Source organism: Anomaloglossus baeobatrachus, chromosome 2 (assembly GCF_048569485.1).
Source record: "Anomaloglossus baeobatrachus isolate aAnoBae1 chromosome 2, aAnoBae1.hap1, whole genome shotgun sequence".
Classification (NCBI taxonomy): domain Eukaryota; kingdom Metazoa; phylum Chordata; class Amphibia; order Anura; family Aromobatidae; genus Anomaloglossus; species Anomaloglossus baeobatrachus.
Genome location: NC_134354.1, coordinates 121,943,377 through 121,968,588, shown reverse-complemented (window position 1 = coordinate 121,968,588; position 25,212 = coordinate 121,943,377). Strand labels below are relative to the sequence as shown.

Genomic DNA, 25,212 nt, shown 5'->3' with positions numbered 1-25,212 from the left:
CCTCTTGTGGAGCGACTATACATGATAAAGGCCGTTGGGCCGAAACGTCCACCATCTTTTGTCGCCATCAAATAAATAATCACTTTTTTGCAAAGGAAAAAACTTTTTGTCTTCATTTTCTCAACAAGAGAGTGCAGTGTCTATTATATAATACGTTCTGGGACTATTGACACCACACTAGCACCTCTAATGAAACCATACTCTAGCTGAGTGCACACCAATACCCTATAACTCTGATAAGGGGTGGAGGAGGCATTTTTTTCTCTCTAGTTAAATTAGCCTTACATACAAGTTATTATACAAAAATGTTTCCTAACATTTTTCCTGGTCATGTTATCTTCGGATAGGAATGTTTTATTGTCAGTCTGTAAAAGTGGCGTAATACTCTGACAACATTGCTCCTAGCAAAGAAAAAGGAGTCAGAGATGTCTCCAAGCATCTTCCCCATGATGTTCCCATTCCATTTCAGCGGTGTTTGCATCAATTTCAGTGATTTTCAGGCCCCCCAGGGGTCTGCTGGAAATATGCTTGAGTTTCCAATTGAATTCAGTTATGCTCATTACTCCAAGATGAGCACTCGAGCATTATAAATTGCTTGACTCGAGTATTGAGCATTTTAGTGCTCGCCCATCACTATAAACAAGCCTAAACAGCTGTATATTAGACATGAAAGGAACTAAAGAGTGCAAGTCTATAATATGTAGGGGGTAGTGAAATTATATATCTGAAGGATATCTATCCAATATCTTTTTATCATCTATATATATATATATATATATATATATATATATATTTTAATTTCAGATGTGTGCGTACGGCGGGATTCACACTTGCGAGTAATATCAAAAAACTGACCCGCACATCCAACAAATGTGAACAGGTGCTAACTGAAAAAACATAGTAACTATAAATGCAAACAGTTGCACACTGAAAAAAGCCAAAAATTTACCAGGGAAAATATGGCACTGCATTACTGCAAAAGAGAGATATTTAGTTTATGTATTGGCCAATTCATGTAAGCCCGGAGACCAACGGCAAGGTATATCTCTGTAATCCGGGAACCTAACTTAAATGCCACTATCTAGGTTAAAAACATCCTTATCTGGGCAAAATGCCACTATTTGGACTACAAACCTCCATGTATGGGCTGCTAGGCTTCTGCTACAATGGTTATGAACACAGCCAGGTCTTAGGGCGGAGTGCCCAGTCAGAAAAAGACTCACTAGTGGCATTTTGCCCAGATAAGGATGTTTTTAACCTAGATAGTGGTATTTAAGTTAGGTTCCCGGATTACAGAGATATACCTTGCCGTTGGTCTCCGGGCTTACATGAATTGGCCAATACATAAACTAAATATCTCTCTTTTGCAGTAATGCAGTGCCATATTTTCCCTGGTAAATTTTTGGCTTTTTTCAGTGTGCAACTGTTTGCATTTATAGTTCCTATGTTTTTTTCAGTTAGCACCTGTTCACATTTGTTGGATGTGCGGGTCAGTTTTTTGATGTTTCTAGTGAGTCTTTTTCTGACTGGGCACTCCGCCCTAAGACCTGGCTGTGTTCATAACCATTGTAGCAGAAGCCTAGCAGCCCATACATGGAGGTTTGTAGTCCAAATAGTGGCATTTTGCCCAGATAAGGATGTTTTTAACCTAGATAGTGGCATTTAAGTTAGGTTCCCGGATTACAGAGATATACCTTGCCGTTGGTCTCCGGGCTTACATGAATTGGCCAATACATAAACTAAATATCTCTCTTTTGCAGTAATGCAGTGCCATATTTTCCCTGGTAAATTTTTGGCTTTTTTCAGTGTGCAACTGTTTGCATTTATAGTTACTATGTTTTTTCAGTTAGCACCTGTTCACATTTGTTGGATGTGCGGGTCAGTTTTTTTATGTTTCTAGTGAGTCTTTTTCTGACTGGGCACTCCGCCCTAAGACCTGGCTGTGTTCATAACCATTGTAGCAGAAGCCTAGCAGCCCATACATGGAGGTTTGTAGTCCAAATAGTGGCATTTTGCCCAGATAAGGATGTTTTTAACCTAGATAGTGGCATTTAAGTTAGGTTCCCGGATTACAGAGATATACCTTGCCGTTGGTCTCCGGGCTTACATGAATTGGCCAATACATAAACTAACTATCTCTCTTTTGCAGTAATGCAGTGCCATATTTTCCCTGGTAAATTTTTTGCTTTTTTCAGTGTGCAACTGTTTGCATTTATAGTTACTATGTTTTTTCAGTTAGCACCTGTTCACATTTGTTGGATGTGCGGGTCAGTTTTTTGATGTTTCTAGTGAGTCTTTTTCTGACTGGGCACTCCGCCCTAAGACCTGGCTGAGTTCATAACCATTGCAGAAGAAGCCTAGCAGCCCATACATGGAGGTTTGTAGTCCAAATAGTGGCATTTTGCCCAGATAAGGATGTTTTTAACCTAGATAGTGGCATTTAAGTTAGGTTCCCGGATTACAGAGATATACCTTGCCGTTGGTCTCTGGGCTTACATGAATTGGCCAATACATAAACTAAATATCTCTCTTTTGCAGTAATGCAGTGCCATATTTTCCCTGGTAAATTTTTGGCTTTTTTCAGTGTGCAACTGTTTGCATTTATAGTTACTATGTTTTTTCAATTAGCACCTGTTCACATTTGTTGGATGTGCGGGTCAGTTTTTTTATGTTTCTAGTTAGTCTTTTTCTGACTGGGCACTCCGCCCTAAGACCTGGCTGTGTTCATAACTATTGTAGCAGAAGCCTAGCAGCCCATACATGGAGGTTTGTAGTCCAAATAGTGGCATTTTGCCCAGATAAGGATGTTTTTAGCCTAGATAGTGGCATTTAAGTTAGGTTCCCGGATTACAGAGATATACCTTGCCGTTGGTCTCCGGGCTTACATGAATTGGCCAATACATAAACTAAATATCTCTCTTTTGCAGTAATGCAGTGCCATATTTTCCCTGGTAAATTTTTTGCTTTTTTCAGTGTGCAACTGTTTGCATTTATAGTTACTATGTTTTTTCAGTTAGCACCTGTTCACATTTGTTGGATGTGCGGGTCAGTTTTTTGATGTTTCTAGTGAGTCTTTTTCTGACTGGGCACTCCGCCCTAAGACCTGGCTGAGTTCATAACCATTGCAGAAGAAGCCTAGCAGCCCATACATGGAGGTTTGTAGTCCAAATAGTGGCATTTTGCCCAGATAAGGATGTTTTTAACCTAGATAGTGGCATTTAAGTTAGGTTCCCGGATTACAGAGATATACCTTGCCGTTGGTCTCTGGGCTTACATGAATTGGCCAATACATAAACTAAATATCTCTCTTTTGCAGTAATGCAGTGCCATATTTTCCCTGGTAAATTTTTGGCTTTTTTCAGTGTGCAACTGTTTGCATTTATAGTTACTATGTTTTTTCAATTAGCACCTGTTCACATTTGTTGGATGTGCGGGTCAGTTTTTTTATGTTTCTAGTTAGTCTTTTTCTGACTGGGCACTCCGCCCTAAGACCTGGCTGTGTTCATAACTATTGTAGCAGAAGCCTAGCAGCCCATACATGGAGGTTTGTAGTCCAAATAGTGGCATTTTGCCCAGATAAGGATGTTTTTAGCCTAGATAGTGGCATTTAAGTTAGGTTCCCGGATTACAGAGATATACCTTGCCGTTGGTCTCCGGGCTTACATGAATTGGCCAAAACATAAACTAAATATCTCTCTTTTGCAGTAATGCAGTGCCATATTTTCCCTGGTAAATTTTTGGCTTTTTTCAGTGTGCAACTGTTTGCATTTATAGTTACTATGTTTTTTCAGTTAGCACCTGTTCACATTTGTTGGATGTGCGGGTCAGTTTTTTGATGTTTCTAGTGAGTCTTTTTCTGACTGGGCACTCCGCCCTAAGACCTGGCTGTGTTCATAACTATTGTAGCAGAAGCCTAGCAGCCCATACATGGAGGTTTGTAGTCCAAATAGTGGCATTTTGCCCAGATAAGGATGTTTTTTACCTAGATAGTGGCATTTAAGTTAGGTTCCCGGATTACAGAGATATACCTTGCCGTTGGTCTCCGGGCTTACATGAATTGGCCAATACATAAACTAAATATCTCTCTTTTGCAGTAATGCAGTGCCATATTTTCCCTGGTAAATTTTTGGCTTTTTTCAGTGTGCAACTGTTTGCATTTATAGTCACACTTGCGAGTGACTCGTGCGAATCTCACATTGCATCACTCGGTATGGCTGCACATTCTCCTGACAGGAGCGGGACAGTTGCATGTATTTCTATGTAAGGCAAGTTCCACTTGCATTTTGTATGGAGGAGTGCAATCCGATAAAACATCGTACTGCACTCGCACCAGTGCAAAACTATGGGGCAGTGCCCATCTGCGATTGATTTCTCTTGCCATAGCAGCATGCAGAATGAATAGCAGCATGCTGTGTTTTGCAGCGAGCCTCGACTCATGCACCTCCATACCAGTCTAAGGGAGCGTGTGAAACATCGCACTGCACTCACATGTAAGCTGAGTGCAGTGCGATGTATGGCGAGACAGGCCGGGCTGGAGATGGGGAGAAAGTGCTCCCTCTCTCTTTTCCACAGCTGTCATACGATCGCAAGATCGCATTACAGTCGCATGACCCTCGGCTGACACTCGCAGCAGAGGGTCATTAGCATATCACTTCCGATGTTCTCACATCACAAGCTATGCGCAAGTGGAACCGTGCCCTTAGGGTATGGTTCCACTTGCGGTTTGCACTGGGGAGCGCAATCCGATAAAACATCGGATTGCTCTCACACTAGTGCAAAACTATGGGGCAGTGTCCATCTGCAATTGATTTCTCATGCCATATTGGTATGCGGAATGAATCACACATGCTGCGTTTGGCAGTGAGTCTCGGCTCACGCACCCCCATACAAGTCTATGGGAGTGTGAGAAATTGCTCCCTCCCTCTTCTCCGCACCTGTGATCTGATTGCAAGATCGGATCACAGTCGCACGACCCTTGGCTGACGCTCACAGCAGAGGGTCATTAGCATATCGCTTCCGATACTCTTGCATCACAACCTGTGCACAAGTGGAACTGTACCCTTGTCTGGAGAGCGGCAGGCCGTGCCGGGTGATGCGATGCGAGTCACTCGCAAGTGTGAATCTGGTCTAAAAATCAGACGCCATACGGATGGTCTGTGTGCCGCCTGTTTTTCGTCTCGCACCCATAGACTTTCATTAGCGAGTCTTAACCATTAAATGCGACCACACTGATTTTTTTGATCAGCCTGATTATAGGAGAAACTCAGATGAACGCTGCCTCATTGGATAACATTGGATGTTTAATCACATTGCACTGGGTGAATTTATACACAGATGTGAGAGAGCTCATTACTGAGCACTGTGTGTTTCTGTCACATTTGTTGCTCAGATTTAATAGCGTTCATTGTTTATGTATAAGGTGGCTTAGGCTATAATATAAGCCCCGCAGACTGCACAGTGAGGAGTCTGAGGTAAACCTGCGAGCCACTGGCTACGTCAAGACTCCATTATCACACGGCCCCCTGTGAGGTGAGGGTGTCTCGCCTCACAATGGAGACACCGCCTCCTCCTCCTCCCGCCTTTTTTATTGGCTGGTTGTCATGGAGACGACAGAGACGCGGTTATTCCTTCTACTCAATTGCTGCCGCTCACAGAGGGCGTGGTTGCAGGAAGGAGAAGGCGGGGCTACAGGTTTCGTGACGTCACGGCCAGGTCTGGAGAATGACAGCATCAGCAGCAGTAGGGGGAGCGACAGCGTGAAGAGCAAAACATCTCCCGCTGCTCATCCCGGACACCGGGCGCCTCCGATCCTTCCTGCGGGCGGCGTGCGCTGCTGCTGGGTGCCAGGATAGCCATCATCTGCTCATTAACCTCCCACCTGTTCCTGCACCATGAGCTGCTCAGATGACAGCACCAAAGAGAAGCTGCTATGGAACGTGAAGAAAGAGGTAGATGGAGGGGCTGTGCACACGTGTGGGGCTGCATATACACGACAAATGTGCCCATTATCAGACGTGTGCCCACTGACAACTGCCCAACAGACGTGTGCCCACTGACAGCTGCCCAACAGACGTGTGCCCACTGACATCTGCCCATCAGACATGTGCCCACTGACAGCTGCCCAACAGACGTGTGCCCACTGACACCTGCCCAACAGACGTGTGCCCACTGACACCTGCCCAACAGACGTGTGCCCACTGACACCTGCCCAACAGACGTGTGCCCACTGACACCTGCCCAACAGACGTGTGCCCACTGACACCTGCCCAACAGACGTGTGCCCACTGACACCTGCCCAACAGACGTGTGCCCACTGACATCTGACCAACAGACGTGTGCCCACTGACACCTGCCCAACAGACGTGTGCCCACTGACACCTGCCCAACAGACGTGTGCCCACTGACACCTGCCCAACAGACGTGTGCCCACTGACACCTGCCCAACAGACGTGTGCCCACTGACACCTGCCCAACAGACGTGTGCCCACTGACATCTGCCCAACAGACGTGTGCCCACTGACACCTGCCCAACAGACGTGTGCCCACTGACACCTGCCCAACAGACGTGTGCCCACTGACACCTGCCCAACAGACGTGTGCCCACTGACACCTGCCCAACAGACGTGTGCCCACTGACAGCTGCCCAACAGACGTGTGCCCACTGACAGCTGCCCAACAGACGTGTGCCCACTGACACCTGCCCAACAGACGTGTGCCCACTGACACCTGCCCAACAGATGTGTGCCCACTGATACCTGCCCAACAGACGTGTTCCCACTGACACCTGCCCAACAGATGTGTGCCCACTGACACCTGCCCAACAGATGTGTGCCCACTGACACCTGCCCAACAGATGTGTGCCCACTGACACCTGCCCAACAGATGTGTGCCCACTGACACCTGCCCAACAGATGTGTGCCCACTGACACCTGCCCATCAGACGTGTGCCCACTGATATCTGCCCAACAGACATGTGTGCCCACTGACACCTGCCCAACAGACGTGTGCCCACTGACAGCTGCCCAACAGATGTGTGCCCACTGACAGCTGCCCAACAGATGTGTGCCCACTGACAGCTGCCCAACAGACGTGTGCCCACTGACTCCTACCCAACAGACTTGTGCCCACTGACTCCTACCCAACAGACGTGTGCCCACTGACTCCTAACCAACAAATGTGTGACCACTGACACCTGCCCATGAGACGTGTGCCCACTGACTCCTACCCAACAGACGTGTGCCCACTGACAGCTGCCCAACAGATGTGTGCCCACTGACAGCTGCCCAACAGGCGTATGCCAACCGACACCTACCGAACAGCCGTGTGCCCACTGACATCTGCCTATTAGATGTGTGCCCACTGACACCTGCCCAACAGATGTGTGCCCACTGACACCTGCCCAACAGATGTGTGCCCACTGACACCTGCCCAACAGACGTGTGCCCACTGACACCTGCCCAACAGACGTGTGCCCACTGACATCTGCCCAACAGACGTGTGCCCACTGACACCTGCCCAACAGACGTGTGCCCACTGACACCTGCCCAACAGACGTGTGCCCACTGACACCTGCCCAACAGACGTGTGCCCACTGACACCTGCCCAACAGACGTGTGCCCACTGACAGCTGCCCAACAGACGTGTGCCCACTGACAGCTGCCCAACAGACGTGTGCCCACTGACACCTGCCCAACAGATGTGTGCCCACTGATACCTGCCCAACTGACACCTGCCCAACAGATGTGTGCCCACTGACACCTGCCCAACAGATGTGTGCCCACTGACACCTGCCCAACAGATGTGTGCCCACTGACACCTGCCCAACAGATGTGTGCCCACTGACACCTGCCCATCAGACATGTGCCCACTGATATCTGCCCAACAGACATGTGTGCCCACTGACACCTGCCCAACAGACGTGTGCCCACTGACAGCTGCCCAACAGATGTGTGCCCACTGACAGCTGCCCAACAGATGTGTGCCCACTGACAGCTGCCCAACAGATGTGTGCCCACTGACAGCTGCCCAACAGACGTGTGCCCACTGACTCCTACCCAACAGACTTGTGCCCACTGACTCCTACCCAACAGACGTGTGCCCACTGACTCCTAACCAACAAATGTGTGACCACTGACACCTGCCCATGAGACGTGTGCCCACTGACTCCTACCCAACAGACGTGTGCCCACTGACAGCTGCCCAACAGATGTGTGCCCACTGACAGCTGCCCAACAGGCGTATGCCAACCGACACCTACCGAACAGCCGTGTGCCCACTGACATCTGCCTATTAGATGTGTGCCCACTGACACCTGCCATTAGACGTGTGCCTACTGACATCTGTCCATCAGACGTGTGCCCACTGACGTCTGTCCATCGGACGTGTGCCCACTGACATCTGTCCATCGGACGTGTGCCCACTGACATCTGCCCATTAGATGTGTGCCCACTGACATCTGTCCATCAGACGTGTGCCCACTGACACCTGCCATCAGACGTGTGCCTACTGACATCTGTCCATCAGACGAGTGTCCATTGACGTCTGCCCAACAGACGTGTGCCACTGACATCTGTCCATCGGACGTGTGCCCACTGACATCTGCCCAACAGACGTGTGCCTACTGACATCTGCCCAACAGATGTGTGCTCATTGACATCTGCCCAACAGACGTGTGCCCACTGACACCTGCCCAACAGACGTGTGCCCACTGACATCTGCCCAACAGACGTGTGCCCACTGACACCTGCCCAACAGACGTGTGCCCACTGACACCTGCCCAACAGACGTGTGCCCACTGACACCTGCCCAACAGACGTGTGCCCACTGACACCTGCCCAACAGACGTGTGCCCACTGACACCTGCCCAACAGACGTGTGCCCACTGACACCTGCCCAACAGACGTGTGCCCACTGACACCTGCCCAACAGACGTGTGCCCACTGACACCTGCCCAACAGACGTGTGCCCACTGACATCTGCCCAACAGACGTGTGCCCACTGACACCTGCCCAACAGACGTGTGCCCACTGACACCTGCCCAACAGACGTGTGCCCACTGACACCTGCCCAACAGACGTGTGCCCACTGACACCTGCCCAACAGACGTGTGCCCACTGACACCTGCCCAACAGACGTGTGCCCACTGACATATGCCCAACAGACATGTGCCCACTGAAAGGCGGTGAACCCCGGTCATTGTTCATATCATTGCTGCGTGTCCTCCTAGATCATGGGTGTGCCGAGCTCCTGCTGCATGTACATGTGCCCCATTATTTAGATATAACAATATGGGCAGTCTACCATGGTGCCCACACTGTCACTAGGTATGTGGTGGGGGGAATATAAATCATCATCGTGGTCATAAGAAATAATGGAAAACCTGTAGCTTCTTGTGACAATGTCTGACCTTATAGACCATGTGCCCTGTCTTGTTTATTGTATGACAGATCGTCATCTATGTGCGGCATCCAACAGTACGAGTGCAATCTGATCCTCGACTGTTCTTGTCATATTGATTGGCTGGTGGTCATGTTGTTGTACATAGATGTATATTTATATACATATATATACAGTACATATACACACAAAGTAGTCTGTATATATATATATATATATATAGAGGTTTGTGTATATATGTATATATACAGTACGTATATAAATATACATCTATGTAGAAAAACATGACCACATGTTAAATGGATACGCAGAGCATATGACCTTGATGAACCTTCCATATGACAGGTCAGATTTTGGGGTCCGCAGTGATCATCTTCTGTTCTGTGCACTGGATGTAGACCCTGAACGGAGCTGCTCTGTCCAGTGTGTAGTGGCCGCTGACGAGTCCTGAGCATCAGCTCCTATTTATACATTGGATGAGGTTTCCTAAGCAAAATTCTGTCTGAAATGTCTCTAAGAAACTGGCGCACATACCGTGCAGATATGATATACACCATAGATAGATAGATGCCGGATGAATGACTGTTTGGCTGACAGCTATCACTCCTGAGTCCCTCATAAAAAGGAAACCTCGCTCTGCAAAGTGCTCCTGTGTTCTTTATGATAGAGCCGCTGTCAGATTGGTCGTAGAGCACAAAAGGATCGGCCGGGATCGTTCCCTACCCTGACATCACCGGTCAGAGGCCCCATACACATCATACTGCTGATCCCACTCATATCGGCAGGTTCGCCTGAACTTAGCCTAATATCTATGGGGATCTTTAGGACAAGCGGGTTTGTCTTCTGACTTTGTTATCACTGATGAGGTGGTTACCTGGATTTTCAGGTTATGTTCAATGTTTCATTTACTCCATTGGTTTGCAGGGAAAGATGAATATGTGTGAAGCTTCATCTGTTGACATCAGTATCAGCACCCCTTCACTATAGATATTAGGCCAAGTTGATGGCTCCCCACCAATTATGACATGTTTCAAATGAGTTTCCAAGACCATGATATTTTTTTTACCAACAGTTTACAATTCTCCCCTTATCACCTCTGGCTGCTCCTCCTCCGAGGGTCCCTCATTCCTTGCCAGTATCTTTTCTTTTGGCTCCAGAAAGTTATGTAAACACAAGTTACTGCTGTAGCCGATCACTAACTGCTAAAATGACTTAACCACAACATCACTACAGTTGTGTGCCAATATGCACATTATCACTGACGCTAAACAGAGAATTTTATATTTTTTTGTGTTAATGTCACCCTGTGTATAGCACCGGCCACAGCTGTGTCCTATCACCAGTGGCTGAACACTCACAGTGTTTACAAGCTCTTTTCTATGGAGCTTGTAAGTACTGCTCTGAAGTTAGCTGGGTTTGCTGGAGTGCTATTTTATCTGGCCAGCTTTCCTGCTATTCTGCTTCCAAAGCTTCTGAATGAAAGCTGCCCCATACAGCAGCATTTGAGAGTACACAGTCCAAACCAGTGCCGCAACTATACCACCGATCTGATCTGTCATTCAAGCTGGAGGGCGCGCATCCTTACCCCCTAGCAATGGGTAAGCTGACTTGCCGGGGAGCGATGCGCTCCTGGATAGACAAAATGGGACTTTGACTTTAAAGTGTTTTAATGGCAAGCCCAGATACTACAGATCTGACATTACTAATCATGTCCATTCGTTGCTCACACGTGTGGTCAGTTCAATCAGTTGCAAAGTTTTTTATGTTAGTATTTGCTGATTTGAAACCCTTAATGAGTGAAATTTCACTTATATTTTGTGCTTCACTAGGTTTAAAATATTAAATATGCTATATATATATATATATATATATATATATATATATTTTTTTTTTTTAAGTTTGGACACACCTTCTCATTCAGAGAGTTTTCTTTATTTCATGACTCTGAAAATTGTAGATTCACATTGAAGGCATCAAAACTTTGAATTAAGATATGTGGAATGAAATACTTAACAAAAAATTGTGAAACAACTGAAAATATGTCTTCTGGGTAATGGTTTTCACTTCACAGGTGCCCTGTCAGGTTTAATAAGTGTGATTTCTTGCCTTATAAATGGGGTTGGGACCATCAGTTGTGTTGTGCAGGAGTCTGGGGGATACACAGCTGATAGTCCTACTGAATAGACTGTTAGCTGCTTTTTTCTTGCCATAATACAAATTCTAAGTAAAGAAAAACGAGTGGCCATCATTACTTTAAGAAATGAAGGTCAGTCAGTCTGAAAAATTGGGAAAACTTTGAAAGTGTCCCCAAGTGCAGTGGCAAAAAACATCAAACACTACAAAGAAACTGGCTCACATGAGGACCGCCCCAGGAAAGGAAGACCAAGACTCACCTCTGCTGCAGAGAATAAGTTTATCCGAGTTACCAGCCTCAGAAATCGCAGGTTAACAGCAGCTCAGATTAGAGACCAGGTCAATGCCACACAGAGTTCTAGCAGCAGACACATCTCTAGAACAACTGTTAAGAGGAGACGTTGTGCAGCAGGCCTTCATGATAAAATAGCTGCTAGGAAACCACTGCTAAGGACAGGCAACAAGCAGAAGAGACTTGTTTGGGCTAAAGAACACAAGGAATGGACATTAGACAAGTGGAAATCTGTGCTTTGGTCTGAGGAGTCCAAATTTGAGATCTTTGGATCGAACCACCGTGTCTTTGTGCGACGCAGAAAAGGTGAACGGATGGACTCTACATGGCTGGTTCCCACCGTCAATTAAGGAGGAGGTGTGATGGTGTGGGGGTGCTTTGCTGGTGACACTGTTGGGGATTTATTCAAAATTGAAGGCATACTGAACCAGCATGGCTACCACAGCATCTTGCAGCGGCATGCTATTCCATCCGGTTTGAGTTTAGTTGGACCATCATATATTTCTCAACAGGACAATGACCCCAAACACACCTCCAGGCTGTGTAAGGACTATATGACTAAGGAGAGTGATGGGGTGCTACGCCAGATGACCTGGCCTCCACAGTCACCAGACCTGAACCCAATCGAGATGGTTTGGGGTGAGCTGGACCGGAGTGAAGGCAAAAGGGCCAACAAGTGCTAAGCATCTCTGGGAACTCCTTCAAGACTGTTGGAAGACCATTTCCGGTGAAACTCATCAAGAGAATGCCAAGAGTGTGCAAAGCAGTAATCAAAGCAAAAGGTGGCTACTTTGCAGAACCTAGAATATGAGACATTTTTTCAGTTGTTTCACACTTTTTTGTTAGGTATTTCATCCCACATGTGTTAATTCATAGTTTTGATGCCTTCAATGTGAATCTACAATTTTCAGAGTCATGAAAATAAAGAATTCTCTTTGAATGAGAAAGAGTGTCCAAACTTTTGTTCTGTACTATATATATATTTATTATAAAGCTTTACTTTGTTGTATCTGATGTATAACTATCTTATGCATCATGTGTCATCTACTGTATATATACTATATATACTAAGTATCTTCAGATCATTTACAATATTCTAGTGTACACTTTACACCCCTTCATATCAGGGGTGTAGGGTCCCTGCTTCCCTCTTTCGTACTGCTTTACTACTTGTCTTCTATTCTTACCTGGTCTTGGATGTTTATTGCACTGCTTACATGCTACAATCCCCGGGCGGCGTCTCTTCTCACCCCTTTTCTGGGGATCTGCCCCTGCTGTACTACCTCCCATTACTTCTGCTTCTTCTATCCTGGTTCTACTTGACGTCTCCCCTTACTTTAGCCTATGATACTTTGCTTTTTATGTGGCACGTGTCTGGGTGTGTAGTGATAGAGCAGGGTTCCCCCTCATTTCCCTGATTGTCCACTGTTTTGTCTTAGTATTTACAATGTGATACCGTTACAATATTTTTTATGATGCAATAAAATGATTTATTTCCTATTTTTCTATCTACCATGCATGTTATAGTAATATTTGTATCTCTGCAAGTGGGCTGTGATATATACTGTGTTTTCCCAAAAATAAAGTACTGTCTTAGATTATTTATTGCCGTGAAAAATGCGCTAAGGCTTATTTTTGGGGTATGGCTTATTTCTGGGGAAAAACGGGTTGGGGTAAGTTTACTCCCCAAAAAGGCAGACACCCCCAGGAGAATCATACTTTCCAGACTCCAAACATCTGCATCGCTCCCACGTCCTCATGTGATCCATTACGTGCACCCTCAACAGGTTTTTGTGTACTCCACAGCGGTCCCCCCGCTTCAGGCCAGAACTCACACACACACACATCAGATCGCCGGAACATCATACACAAACACAGAGACAGCCGGTGGTACCATACTGGTTTGAGTTGGCAACGTTGTGGAACGTGAGGATCTGTGGTGGAATGCATGGAGGACCTGCGGTGGAACGCATCAATGCATTCCACTGCAGGTCCTCGATGCGTTCCACCACAGGTCCTTGCATACCAGGTCCCTGGAGCAGTACGGTATCACCATGTCTGTATGTGTGTCTGTGTGTTTTCCACCACAAATCCTCGATGCGTTCCACCACAGGTCTTCAAGTTCCACAGCCTCTCGTTCAGGGTCTTGTATGTATAATTGCGGGGTCTATCTTCTCTCTTGTTGAGGTGTCTGCTTTCTAAAATGAAGTGTCTTGAAGTATTCTTTAACTTCCTTTAGCTGCATGGATTCTTCATTATTGAACCACAACTAGGGCTTATTTTCGGGGTAGGGCTTCTTTTCCTGGAAACCCAGTAGAGTGTAGCTGTATCTATACTTAGTATCTTCAGCAACAGCTTTTTGATAATAGATGAGAGCTGCAAGGAGCTCAAATTATGGCTGCTGCTTCAGTGGTGGGAATATAGCATGCCATAAACCTCAGCCTTTACTCAGCGGGCTATTATAAGACTGTTATAATTACTAATTAAAGTGATAATAATCACAGTATATCACATTATTATTGTGTGTCTAATTCTTCAATGTAAGTATAAGGTTAAGAAAAGTGATTTGCAACCGTCAATGATTCCTGTAGCTGTAATGCAGAGCGTTTCCATAGTCATACAGTTATGATAAGTTATTTTGACTCGTGCTATATGATTGTATGTGTCACCCCCGATCCGAATACTGAATTGATTGGCTTTCCCATAGTTAAGACACATTGCAGATTTATTTCGTGTTCTCTGGCACGCTCGGGTGTCTTCTTGCTTTTTCCTGACATTTGCAGTCACGCACTGAACATCGTGTTTTATTTCAGAAATGACTTTTTTTGTAGCATCTGAATCCAGTTCTCTTATCTCCTGGTTAATGTTATTACCGTTCTCACAGGTGGCCAGATGGTGGGAAATGGTTGCACTCGCAATACAAGGAGTTTTTCTTTCTTTCTGGGAATTGTGAAGATTAAATGTAGTTATCCTTACCATGCCCTGAGTATCGGGCTTTGTTAACATTCGCTGCTTCACTTCCAGGGATGTTAACTGTTGGCAAACTGAGCGGCATAAAAGATGCAAATGAAGAAATGTTCAGCACTTTACATTCATTATGTGGTGTAATACAGGGTAACCAAGCAGTAAATACCAGTGTATTATTCAGGGGCATGCACTATATGCGGGGGTCCAACAGTGAACAGCAGGGCTCAGATGTTAACTCTCTTAAGGCCGCTTTACACGCTACGACATTGCTAGCGATGTCGAGCGCGAAAGCACCTGCCCCCATTGCACATGCGATATTGTGTGATCGCTGCCGTAGCGAACATTATCGCTACGTCAGTGTCACACGCACTTACCTGCTCTGCGACGTCGCTGTGACCGGCGAACCACCTCCTTTCTAAGGGGGCGGTTCGTTTAGCGTCACAGTGACGTCACAGCAGCGTCACTCAACCGCCGCCCAATAGAATCGGAGGGACGGGGATGAGCGGGACATTCCACCCACCTCCTTCCTTCCTCATTGCGGCCGGCCGCAGGTAAGGAGAGGTTCCTCGTTCCCGCGGTGTCACGCACAGCGATGTGTGCTGCCTCAGGAGCGACGAACTACTTCGTACACCGAGCAGCAGCGATATTCGAGAATAGGGGGGCATGTCACCGATGAGCGATTTTGACCGTTTTTCGACAATTCAAAATCACTCATAGGTGTCACACGCAAAGACATCGCTAAAGCAACCGGATGTGCGTCACAAATTCCGTTCACCCAACGAGAACGGTTGAGCGATGTCGCAGCGTGTAAAGCGGCCTTTAGGCTGCAGATTATACCCTGGTCCTACTGTGTGATTATCTAAGCCTCTTACATTAGTCGTGTCACCACACTGACACTAGTACGTAGAGTGCGTGTGTGTACTATACTATTATACTCCCTTCAGTGTACATAACTATCTGACCTCGCTGTCTGTACTTTCAGATACTCATTTGATGGATAATGTGATAAATAGTTGATCTGCAAATTATGTTGTTTTACTCTCAAAAAATAATTTCTAAGTGCCGATCATTAGATGCCTCCCTTCCGTTTAACTTATTATCCACTGCCTGTTGTCAAGTGCAATCCGTCTATAGAAGCAGAGACGTCAAGACGGATTACAGAAAGTGGGGACAGGTCTTTGCATCTCTGCTCCTTCTTTTCTGTCTGCCAATCTGCATTCAGGCATAATAGAGAGGCGAGTGTTCAGATCAGAGCTGGCAAGCTGTAGTAAAATGGCTGGTGCAATGTATTCAAGGACGCTCCAGCTACAATAGTCCTGGCAGAATGTGGATGAAGAGTGGTTATCAGTAGAGATGTGCGGATCATTTCGTGCAACCCCAGTCCATGATCCAGATACGTATTCTATGGCCATTGGTAGGAGCTGTGCAAATTGTCCGGAGCTTCCAGGTCCCTTGACGTGACGCATGATTCTTTGACCTGGCGTGACAATCATGTCTCGTCAGCCTGTATAAGCCGAGCCTGGAATCCCAAAGGGTAAGGAAGTTCAAGCATCTTCTGTCTATAGCTAGAGAACACTGATCTGGATCATGGACCAGGGTAGCGCAAAGCGATCCGCTCATCTCTAATTATCAGAGTATGAGAAGTGGGTCAAAGCATGAGAATCAAGACAGTTCTTGGACATATTAGGTCGGTATGTGCACCAAAATACATTAGAAAGGGAATCTGTCAGCTGGTTTCTGCAACTTCATCTGGGAGCAGCATGATGTAGGCAAAGAGACCCTGAATCCAGTGGAGTATCACTTAGTTTACTGGATGCAGCGGTTCTGGCACAATGTTTTTAGATTTAGCAAATCAACAGAGCAGAGAAAGCTGCCCTGCCCTCACCAGGCTCTCTATGTACAATGTCTATAGACAATGAGCTGTTAATCACAGAAGTGGGTGGGGTTAGACGAGTGCCAGATAGTCAGAGCACTGATATGCGCCTGGTGCTAAAACAAACATTGCAAACATTGATAAGAGAGACATGGTTAACTTCTCTGTGTTACAGCATGTTGTGTTCAGATTACATAACAAAAAGCTGCTGACAGACACACTTCAAGTTGTTGGAGACCAGTATGACTATGCTCCATGTTTCTATACAGGTTTTGTGTGAAAGAATAGAGTATAATATAAAAATTACAATTCATCCATTAACACTAGAAGCCCAGAGAGGGGTCATTTAACATTTCTACCTTTGGAACCCAGAGAGCTCGAAATTTCTGGGACTTCTAGTATTAATTGGATAAAATAATACCATCCACTAAGCTTGAAAAATGCTATGACCGGCTTAAAAATTGCAACTTCAAATATAAAGTATAAGATCTGCAGACCCATATGTGTAATAGAATTCCCCATTAAAAAGAGGTGTACTACCGTATGTGTACATTGCGTTTCAGATTATTAACCTTAAAGATGCTGTGGTCTGAGTGGTTCCAAAATCTGCCGTTCTAATAAAGGTTTTGATCCTAATTCAGTCCTTCGATTCCACGTCTGGAAGTTCAATACTCTATACAGTGTCGATGCTGAGCCTGACTAGTGTCTGTGAAAGGCTGGATATGACTGATGTATATTATTAGTGGTTTACAAAGCTCAGAGCCGGCTAGCTTAAGGCTGTATTCATTGATCATTGTGTCTCTCTGCTTATTGTCTTTCTCTCAATATTCCAGGTAATTTCAGTACATGAGATTCTAGTGGAAAGGCGCGCTGCTGGTAAAATATTGGAGAGATACATTAGGATGACAGCACAGTAATCGTGCGTGCTGGTCGTGTACGAGAGCTGGAATACGACGCACTTAGGAATTGCTGGTTTTTTACCTGGGTCTTTGTTATAAAGGAGAAAGTCATTCATGTAGGCGGCAAAGTGTAACAAGGAGTCATAATGAAGCGGATCCCACATCATATACAGTCACGGGTGCAGCACAATGGAGAAAATGGATAATGATGTTCCTCCCTGCAGAATGAGCATTTTATGTGATCTATTTACACTGCAGCAATACTTTACTTCTCAAAAATACCTACATTTTTGCCTTTTTTCCTAGTGGTAAATCTGCCATTTCCAAGAAATCTAGCTATATGAGATCCTACAGTAAAGGGATTTGGGGGATCCTTTTGCCTGTTTGAATCACATAATTTATTATCTGCAGAGTAGTATCAGGTTCTGCATCGTTGTCTTACATGGAAATATTTCCTCTCCTCGATACTGTTATATCTAGTAGATGGAGGATTTTTCACAAAATTGGGCCGATTATTATGTGATTGGTGAGGCAAACACTTTCCTGCATCATCGTGTGTAAAGCCTGCTTTACACGAGACGACCGATTGTGCAATAGCACGATCGATCGTACCCGCCCCCGTCGATTTTGCGTGACGGGCAATTAGTTGCCCGTGGCGCACAAACTCGTTTAACCCCCGTCACACGTACTTACCTTCCGGACAACCTCGCTGTGGGCGACGAACGTCCACTTCCTGGAGTGGGAGGGACGTTCGGCGTCACAGCGACGTCACACGGCAGCCGGCCAATAGAAGCGGAGGGGTGGAGATGAGCGGGATGTAAACATCCTGCCCACCTCTTCCTTCCACATAGCCGCCAACAGCCGCGGGAGGCAGGTAAGCTGTGTTCATCGTTCCCGTGGTGTCACACGGAGCAACGTGTGATGCCACTGAAACGATGAACAACCGCCGCCATTTTAATTAAACAATTTTATGAAACCTAGTGACGAGTACACGACTTACGATTTGTGAGCATTACTGCGTCGCTAGGAGGTGTTACACGAGACAACATCGTGTACGATGACGGATGTGCGTCACGAAAACCGTGACCCCAACGATGCATCGCACGATCAGTCGTCTCGTGTAAAGCCCGCATAACACTTTAATGTCAATTTAAAGCAACCATCCAGTCTAAAATGAAAACTGTAGAATCAAGACGCCAGGTGCTTAGAATCGATGAGTTCTGGTCCCCAATATACTTCCTTCCAAAATAGCCACTGTAGTCAGATGGAGAGAGTTTTGAAAAGTCTAAGGCTATGTGTCCACGGGAGAATGTAGCTGCGGATTTTTCTGCATCAAAATCCGCAGCTTTCCCGCAAAATCCGCACCTTTTCAAAGGTGCGGATTTGCCGCGGATTTACCGCGGAAATGCCGTGGATTTTGGTGCGGATTTTTTTTTTTTCCTCAATTTTAAAGCCAAAATCCGGATGAAAATCCGCAACAATAATTGAAATGTTGCAGATTTTTCTGGATCAAAATCCGCACGAAATCCGCTGCGGAAAAATCCGCAGCGTGGGCACAGCATTTCCAAAATGCCATAGAAATGGCTGGGAAGTGCCTGAGCTGCAGATTTTCGGGAAATCCACGGCTTTTCCGCGAGAAATCCGCGGCAAAATCCGCGCATTTTCCGCAGCGTGGGCACATAGCCTAAGGGCTCATTCACACGTCCGTGATTTTCCTGGAATGTGTGGTCCTTGGAAAATAGGCAGATTTTATTCCTAGGGTCAGATCAAAATCAGCAATGCAAGTCTATGGTTTAGGGTTCACTCAAATTAGTATTTAAATAAGATGAGTGCAATGCGAGAAATTCTCGCATTGCACTCGGACCTATGTTAGTCAATGTTGCAGGTCAGATCTGCGAGTTTGTCCTCAGCTTGCAAGTTCGGCCTGGGTGATGGCTGTGGCCAGGGATTGTAGTTGTGCATCCACCTGACCTGCTACATGAACAGAGGTTGGAGTGTGTGGTGGAGTCAGTGTGGTGTGGTTACCTTGGGTCTGCTAGTCCAGTACACAGGCTGCAAGTCTTTGTCCAGAGGAATTAAAGGGAACCTGTCACCAGTTTTTTGCCCTATAAGCTGCGGCCAGCACCAGTGGGCTCTTATATACAGCATTCTAACATGCTGTATATAAGAGCGCAGACCGCTGTGTAGAACATAAAAAACACTTTATAATACTCACCTAAACCAGTCGCTGCGGTGGATGTGGGTCAAATGGGCGTCTTCGTCCTCCGGTGCCGGCGCCTCCTCTTTCGGCCATCTTTGTCCTCCATCTTCTGAAGCTGCGGTGCATGACGCGTCCGACGTCGTACACACTCGCCGGTCTCGCGCATGTGCACTACAATACTTTGATCTGCCCTGCTAAAGCCCACTGGGATTTAGCCACAACCTTACTAACTAAACCAAGGAAATCCTACTTCCTATATCCCTCTGTGGGCCGGGCTTCTTTCTTTAACCTTTGCAGTCCTGCCACTGTACCTTCTATCTGAACTCCTAGCATTTAGAGAGTCCAGTGCCATCTAGTAGTAGCTGGGAGGAGTGTGACATATGCCACAGGAACACTTACAGTACATATAATACACTCAAATACATACATAGCATTGTCAAATCAGCAGATAAAATACACTTTCACAATACAACAACCGGTGTCTTCGGGGGGTACTATCCATAGGACACCCTCCTAAAAGATCCCGGACTTTCAGTCATGCGCACTATGAAGCCGGCTGTACGAATCCTTGCTTCAAACCCATGTAGTGCGCATGACCAAAAGTCCAGGATCATGCGCACTGAGCCGAAATCCAGGACTCGGACACAATGGCAGCAGAGAGGTGAGTGAGATCATCCTCTGACGCTGCGCATTTATTAGCATGTTAGCACGTCCACAGGGAAGTGCTTACATGCTAAGGGGGGGGGGGCAACTAGCCAAGGGAACTAACGTCCTTGCGACTAGACCCCACCCTCATTAGCATATCATAAAGGATCTTTAGAAATACTTTTCCTAAAGATCTCTTTATCGATGCTACTAGATACAGGGACAGTTAGGCAGGGATTAACAATATGCACCCAGAACTGCTCGTGGTTCTTGGTGCATATTGCACCTGACAGGTTCCCTTTAACCCTAGAACGCATACCTGGGGCATCGCAGGCCTGCTAGGTCACTTGTATTCTATGGTAGATTTCTATGGTTGCACATTCTAGGGTTAACTAATCAACTAATCACACATTTATACCTATTGACAACATCCTTTTATAATAACAAAATATTGCATTGACATTTCCATCAAGGAGGATAAATTAGCTATTAACTATGCAACTTACAGGGAGAGAATAAAGGCAAATGTTGGGGTATATCACAACAATCATCTTCTGACAAACAGATCCAGCAACAACTGGAGATATTCAATAAACTTATATACATCACATGAAGGGCACTCCTGTATATTCTCTCAAATATGTCCACTACACCCCCATCTATTCACAAATGTTTGTCAGAAATAAATAATAGCATCTCATCCTTTTTATATACAACTACATGAATATCTATGTTAGACATATAACTAAGTATTTGATAGATTGATGCTTATTATGGTACATATACAGTATATGAAAAAATTGCTATAAACAGCCAAATTGTTATCCATATTGGTGGAAAGAAGGAGATGATGTCCAATAATATTGATATTCGTGAACATCGATACAAATCTAGAGTTTACTTTCCATTAGCAGTATGGGGAAAATGCAAAAGGAGCCAGGAAGATTCAGTCAATAGACCTAGGTTAAGGGAAATTCTATTAGTTAACCCACTTACTTGGTTACAAAGCACATGGAGCGCAGGTGCCACATCAGAAGGGACTATGCAGGCCACTACTGTCTAAGGTGCTTTGTTTACAAGCCTTTCGTATACACAAGACATTAACCCCTTAAGGACGAAGCCAGTTTTGTACTTAATGCCCAGGCCATTTTTTGCAATTTTGACCAGTGTCACTTTATAAGGTTATAACTCTGGAACGCTTCAATGGATCTCGGTGATTCTGAGATTGTTTTTTCGTGACATATTGGGCTTCATGTTAGAGGTAAATTTAGGATGATATTTTTTTATTTTATTTGTGAAAAAATCTGAAATTTGACAAAAAAATTAAAAATTTTGCAAGTTTCAAACTTTTAATTTTTATGCCCATAAACCGGAGAGTTATGTCACACAAAATAGTTAATAAATAACATTTCCCACTTGTCTACTTTAGATCAGCGCAATTTTTGAAACAAAATTTTTTGGGGTTAGGAAGTTAGAAGGGTTCAAAGTTCATCAGCAATTTCCCATTTTTTCAACAAAATATACAAAACCATTTTTTTAGGGACCACATCACATTTGAAGTGACTTTGAGAGGCCTTGGTGACAGAAAATACCCAAAAGTGACACCATTCTAAAACCTGCACCCCTCAAGGTACTCAAAACCACATTCAAGAAGTTTATTAACCCTTCAGGTGCTTCACAGGAACTAAAGTAATGTGGAATGAAAAAAAATAAAAATTAACATTTTACCTAAAAATGTTACTTTAGCACTAATTTTCTTACTTTTTCAAGAGGTAACACCAAAAATTGGACCTCACACTTTGTTACCCACTTTCTTATGAGCGCGCCAATACCCTACATGTGGTCAGAAACCTTTGTTTGGGTAAATGGGAGAGCTCGGAATGAAAGGAGCAATATTTGAATTTTGGAAAGGAAATTTGGCTGAAAAAGATTGCGGGCACCATGTTGCATTTGGAGGACCCCTAAGGTACGTAAACAGCAAAAAACCACCACAAGTGACCTCATATTTGAAACTAGGCCTCTCAAGGAATTTATCTAGATGTTTGGTGAGTACCCTGAACCCCCAGGTGCTTCACAGAAGTTTATAACGTTGAGCCATGAAAATAAAAAAAATAAAATTTTACCACAAAATTGTTACTTCAACCAGGTAGCTTTTTTTTTCACAAGGGTAACAGGAAAAAAATCACCATGAAATGTATTCTGCAATTTCTCCTGAGTTTGGTGATATCTTATATGTGGTGGAAATCAACTGTTTGGGCATACGGCAGGTCTTGGAAGGGAAGGAGTGCAATTTGACTGAACATTTGGCTGGAATAATTAGTGGACGCTATGTCGCATTTGGAAAGCCCCTAAAGTGCCTAAACAGTGCAGGCCCCCCACAAGTGACCCCATTCTGGAATCAAGAAACCTCAAGGCTTTTATCTAGGTGTATATTGAGCATTTTGAATCCACGAATACTTCACAGAATTTGATAAGCTTAGGTTGCCATATTGAAAATTTTCATTTTTTTCACAAAAATGTTTCTTTAGCATCACATTTCTCACTTTTTCAAGAGGCAACAACAAAACGTGGACCCCACAGGTTGTTATCCAATTTCTTGTGCGCGCAGGGATACCCCATATGTGGCCAAAAACCTCTGTTTGGATATATGGGAGGGCTTGGAATGGAAGGAGCACCATTTGAATTTTGGAAAAGTTTAAATAAATTGCGCGCACCATGTCACATTAGCAGGGCCTCTTGGGTACCTATACATTAGAAACCCCCCACAAGTGACTCCATTTTGGAAACTGGACCCCTCAAGGATTTTATTCAGGAGTATAGTAAGCATTTTGAATCCACAGGTACTTCACAAAAATGTTGCTGTAGCAACAAATTTCTCACTTTTAGGCTATGTGGCCATGATCCAGCGACACGACGTCCAGTACACAGTGTCAGCCTTCCTGCAGAGATGTGAGTGTTGTCCACGGGAGAACGCAGCTGCCCATGCCCACGATTTGGGTTCAGGCTGCTGTGGACTTTAGCTCTATTCTACCTGCAGAAAACACTCATCTCCGCAGCATAAATTGACATGCTGAGGCTCGGGAAGCTGCGCCACAGGTCGGTTTATGCTGCGGAGAAAAGAAGCACAACGGGCATGGGATTTCTAAAAATCCTTCCACTGTGCTTCTACTGCACAACGCAGCGTTATGGACGCAGGGAAAACACTCTGCGCCCAAAACGCTGCAAACCCTGATTGTGGGCACATAGCCTAAAATGCTACAGTGGATGAATGGATAGATGTCAAACATATATAACGTCCCACCCCCCTGCATATTCTAAGCTGGCGCCCTTTAGTGCCTTTCATGTGGCACTAAAGGGTGCCTAGCCTTGTATTTAGCCCAAAAAGAAAAAAAAATAATTAAAATAAATGACGTAGGGTCCCCCCTATTTTTGATAGCCAGCTAGGGTAAAGCAGACAGCTGTAGCCTGCAAACCACAGCTGACAGCTTCACCTTGGCTGGTGATCAATTTGGAGGGCTCCCCAAGCTGTTTTTTTTTTTTTTTTAATTATTTATAAATAAATAATTAAAAAAAAAAAAAAGTAGGGTCCCCCCAAATTAGATCACCAGTCAAGGTGAAGCTGACAGCTGTGGTCTGGTATTCTCAGGGTGGGAAGAGCCATGGTTATTGGACTCTTCCCAGCCTAAAAATAGCAGGCCGCAGCCGCCCCAGAAGTGGCGCATCCATCAGATGCGCCAATCCTGGCGCTTCGCCCCAACTCATCCCGCGCCCTGGTGCGGTGGCTAACGGGGTAATAAATGGGGTTGATACCAGATGTGTAATGTCACCTGGCATCAAGCCCAGCAATTAGTTATGTCACAGCGTCTATTTGATACCAGACATAACTAATTGACAGTAATAATAAAAAAAAATTGACAACAAAAAAAAAATTTATTTGAAAAAACACTCCCCAAAAACATTCCCTCTTTGGCCAATTTATTGAAAAAAAAAAAAAAAAATCAAGTCCCTGCTGTAATCCATTGGGAAAGTCCCGCGGCGATTCTGGACCTTCTAGAATATGGGGGGCACGTTCAGGGAACGTATCCCCCATTTTCTAGGAGTGCAGACCCTCCATTTGGGGAGAGTGGGTGCAAAGAATTTGCACCCACCCTCCCCGGGTCACAGCTGCAGACTCTGTGCAGCAGCAGCCAGCGTCTGAGTCACAGACACAGGAAGCTGACAGCCGCGCTCTGCACGTGTGACCGGCGTGCACTGTGAAGGAGGAGGGGGCCGCGGGGGATCAGAGCTGGTAGGTACGGGGGACACCGGGGAACACCGGGGTGGGGATAGGGGGTGACTTGGCAGGGCCTGGGGAGCAGGTTTCTGTCGTATGTGTCATAGCACATGCGACAGAAACCAGAGGAAAGGGGGAAAAGCGGCCGGCGCGCTGCTGTGCGCGCCTGTATGTGCAGCGCCATGTTGGATTCTCGGGAGGAAGGGGGGGTGGGGGGACACTTTAGTGACACCGGGGGACCGGAGAGGACCGGGGGAGGGGATTTATCTCCCATCTGACATGTTTGTTTATGCCAGATGGGAGATAAATGATTTTTTACCGGCGCGGTCATTTACTGTAACCTGATCATCGGTATACGGTGTATACCGGTCATCAGGTGAGCGGGGACCGGAAAAAACAGCCAGAATCATGATCTCCAGGGTCTCAGCTACCCCCGGCAGCTGAGACCCCGGAAATTTTCTGACTCTGGGGGGCGCTAGACCCTTTTTTCCGACCGCCGTTAAAAAGCGGCGGATCGGAAAAAGTACCCTAATT

At 45.6% G+C, this 25,212-nt stretch overlaps 1 protein-coding gene across 3 annotated transcripts in view; it reads left to right on the top strand.

The window, feature by feature from the left end:
- Window positions 1-5,722: 5,722 nt before the first annotated feature.
- The window catches only part of SGSM2 (small G protein signaling modulator 2), a 511,886-nt gene continuing 492,396 nt past the window's right edge, over window positions 5,723-25,212 (top strand). For all 3 annotated transcript variants that reach the window (XM_075335301.1, XM_075335300.1, XM_075335299.1), the window contains exon 1: window positions 5,723-5,948. In XM_075335301.1, coding sequence (XP_075191416.1) covers window positions 5,892-5,948 — 57 coding nt within the window. In that variant the 5' untranslated portion in view covers window positions 5,723-5,891. The remainder of the gene's footprint in view (window positions 5,949-25,212) is intronic.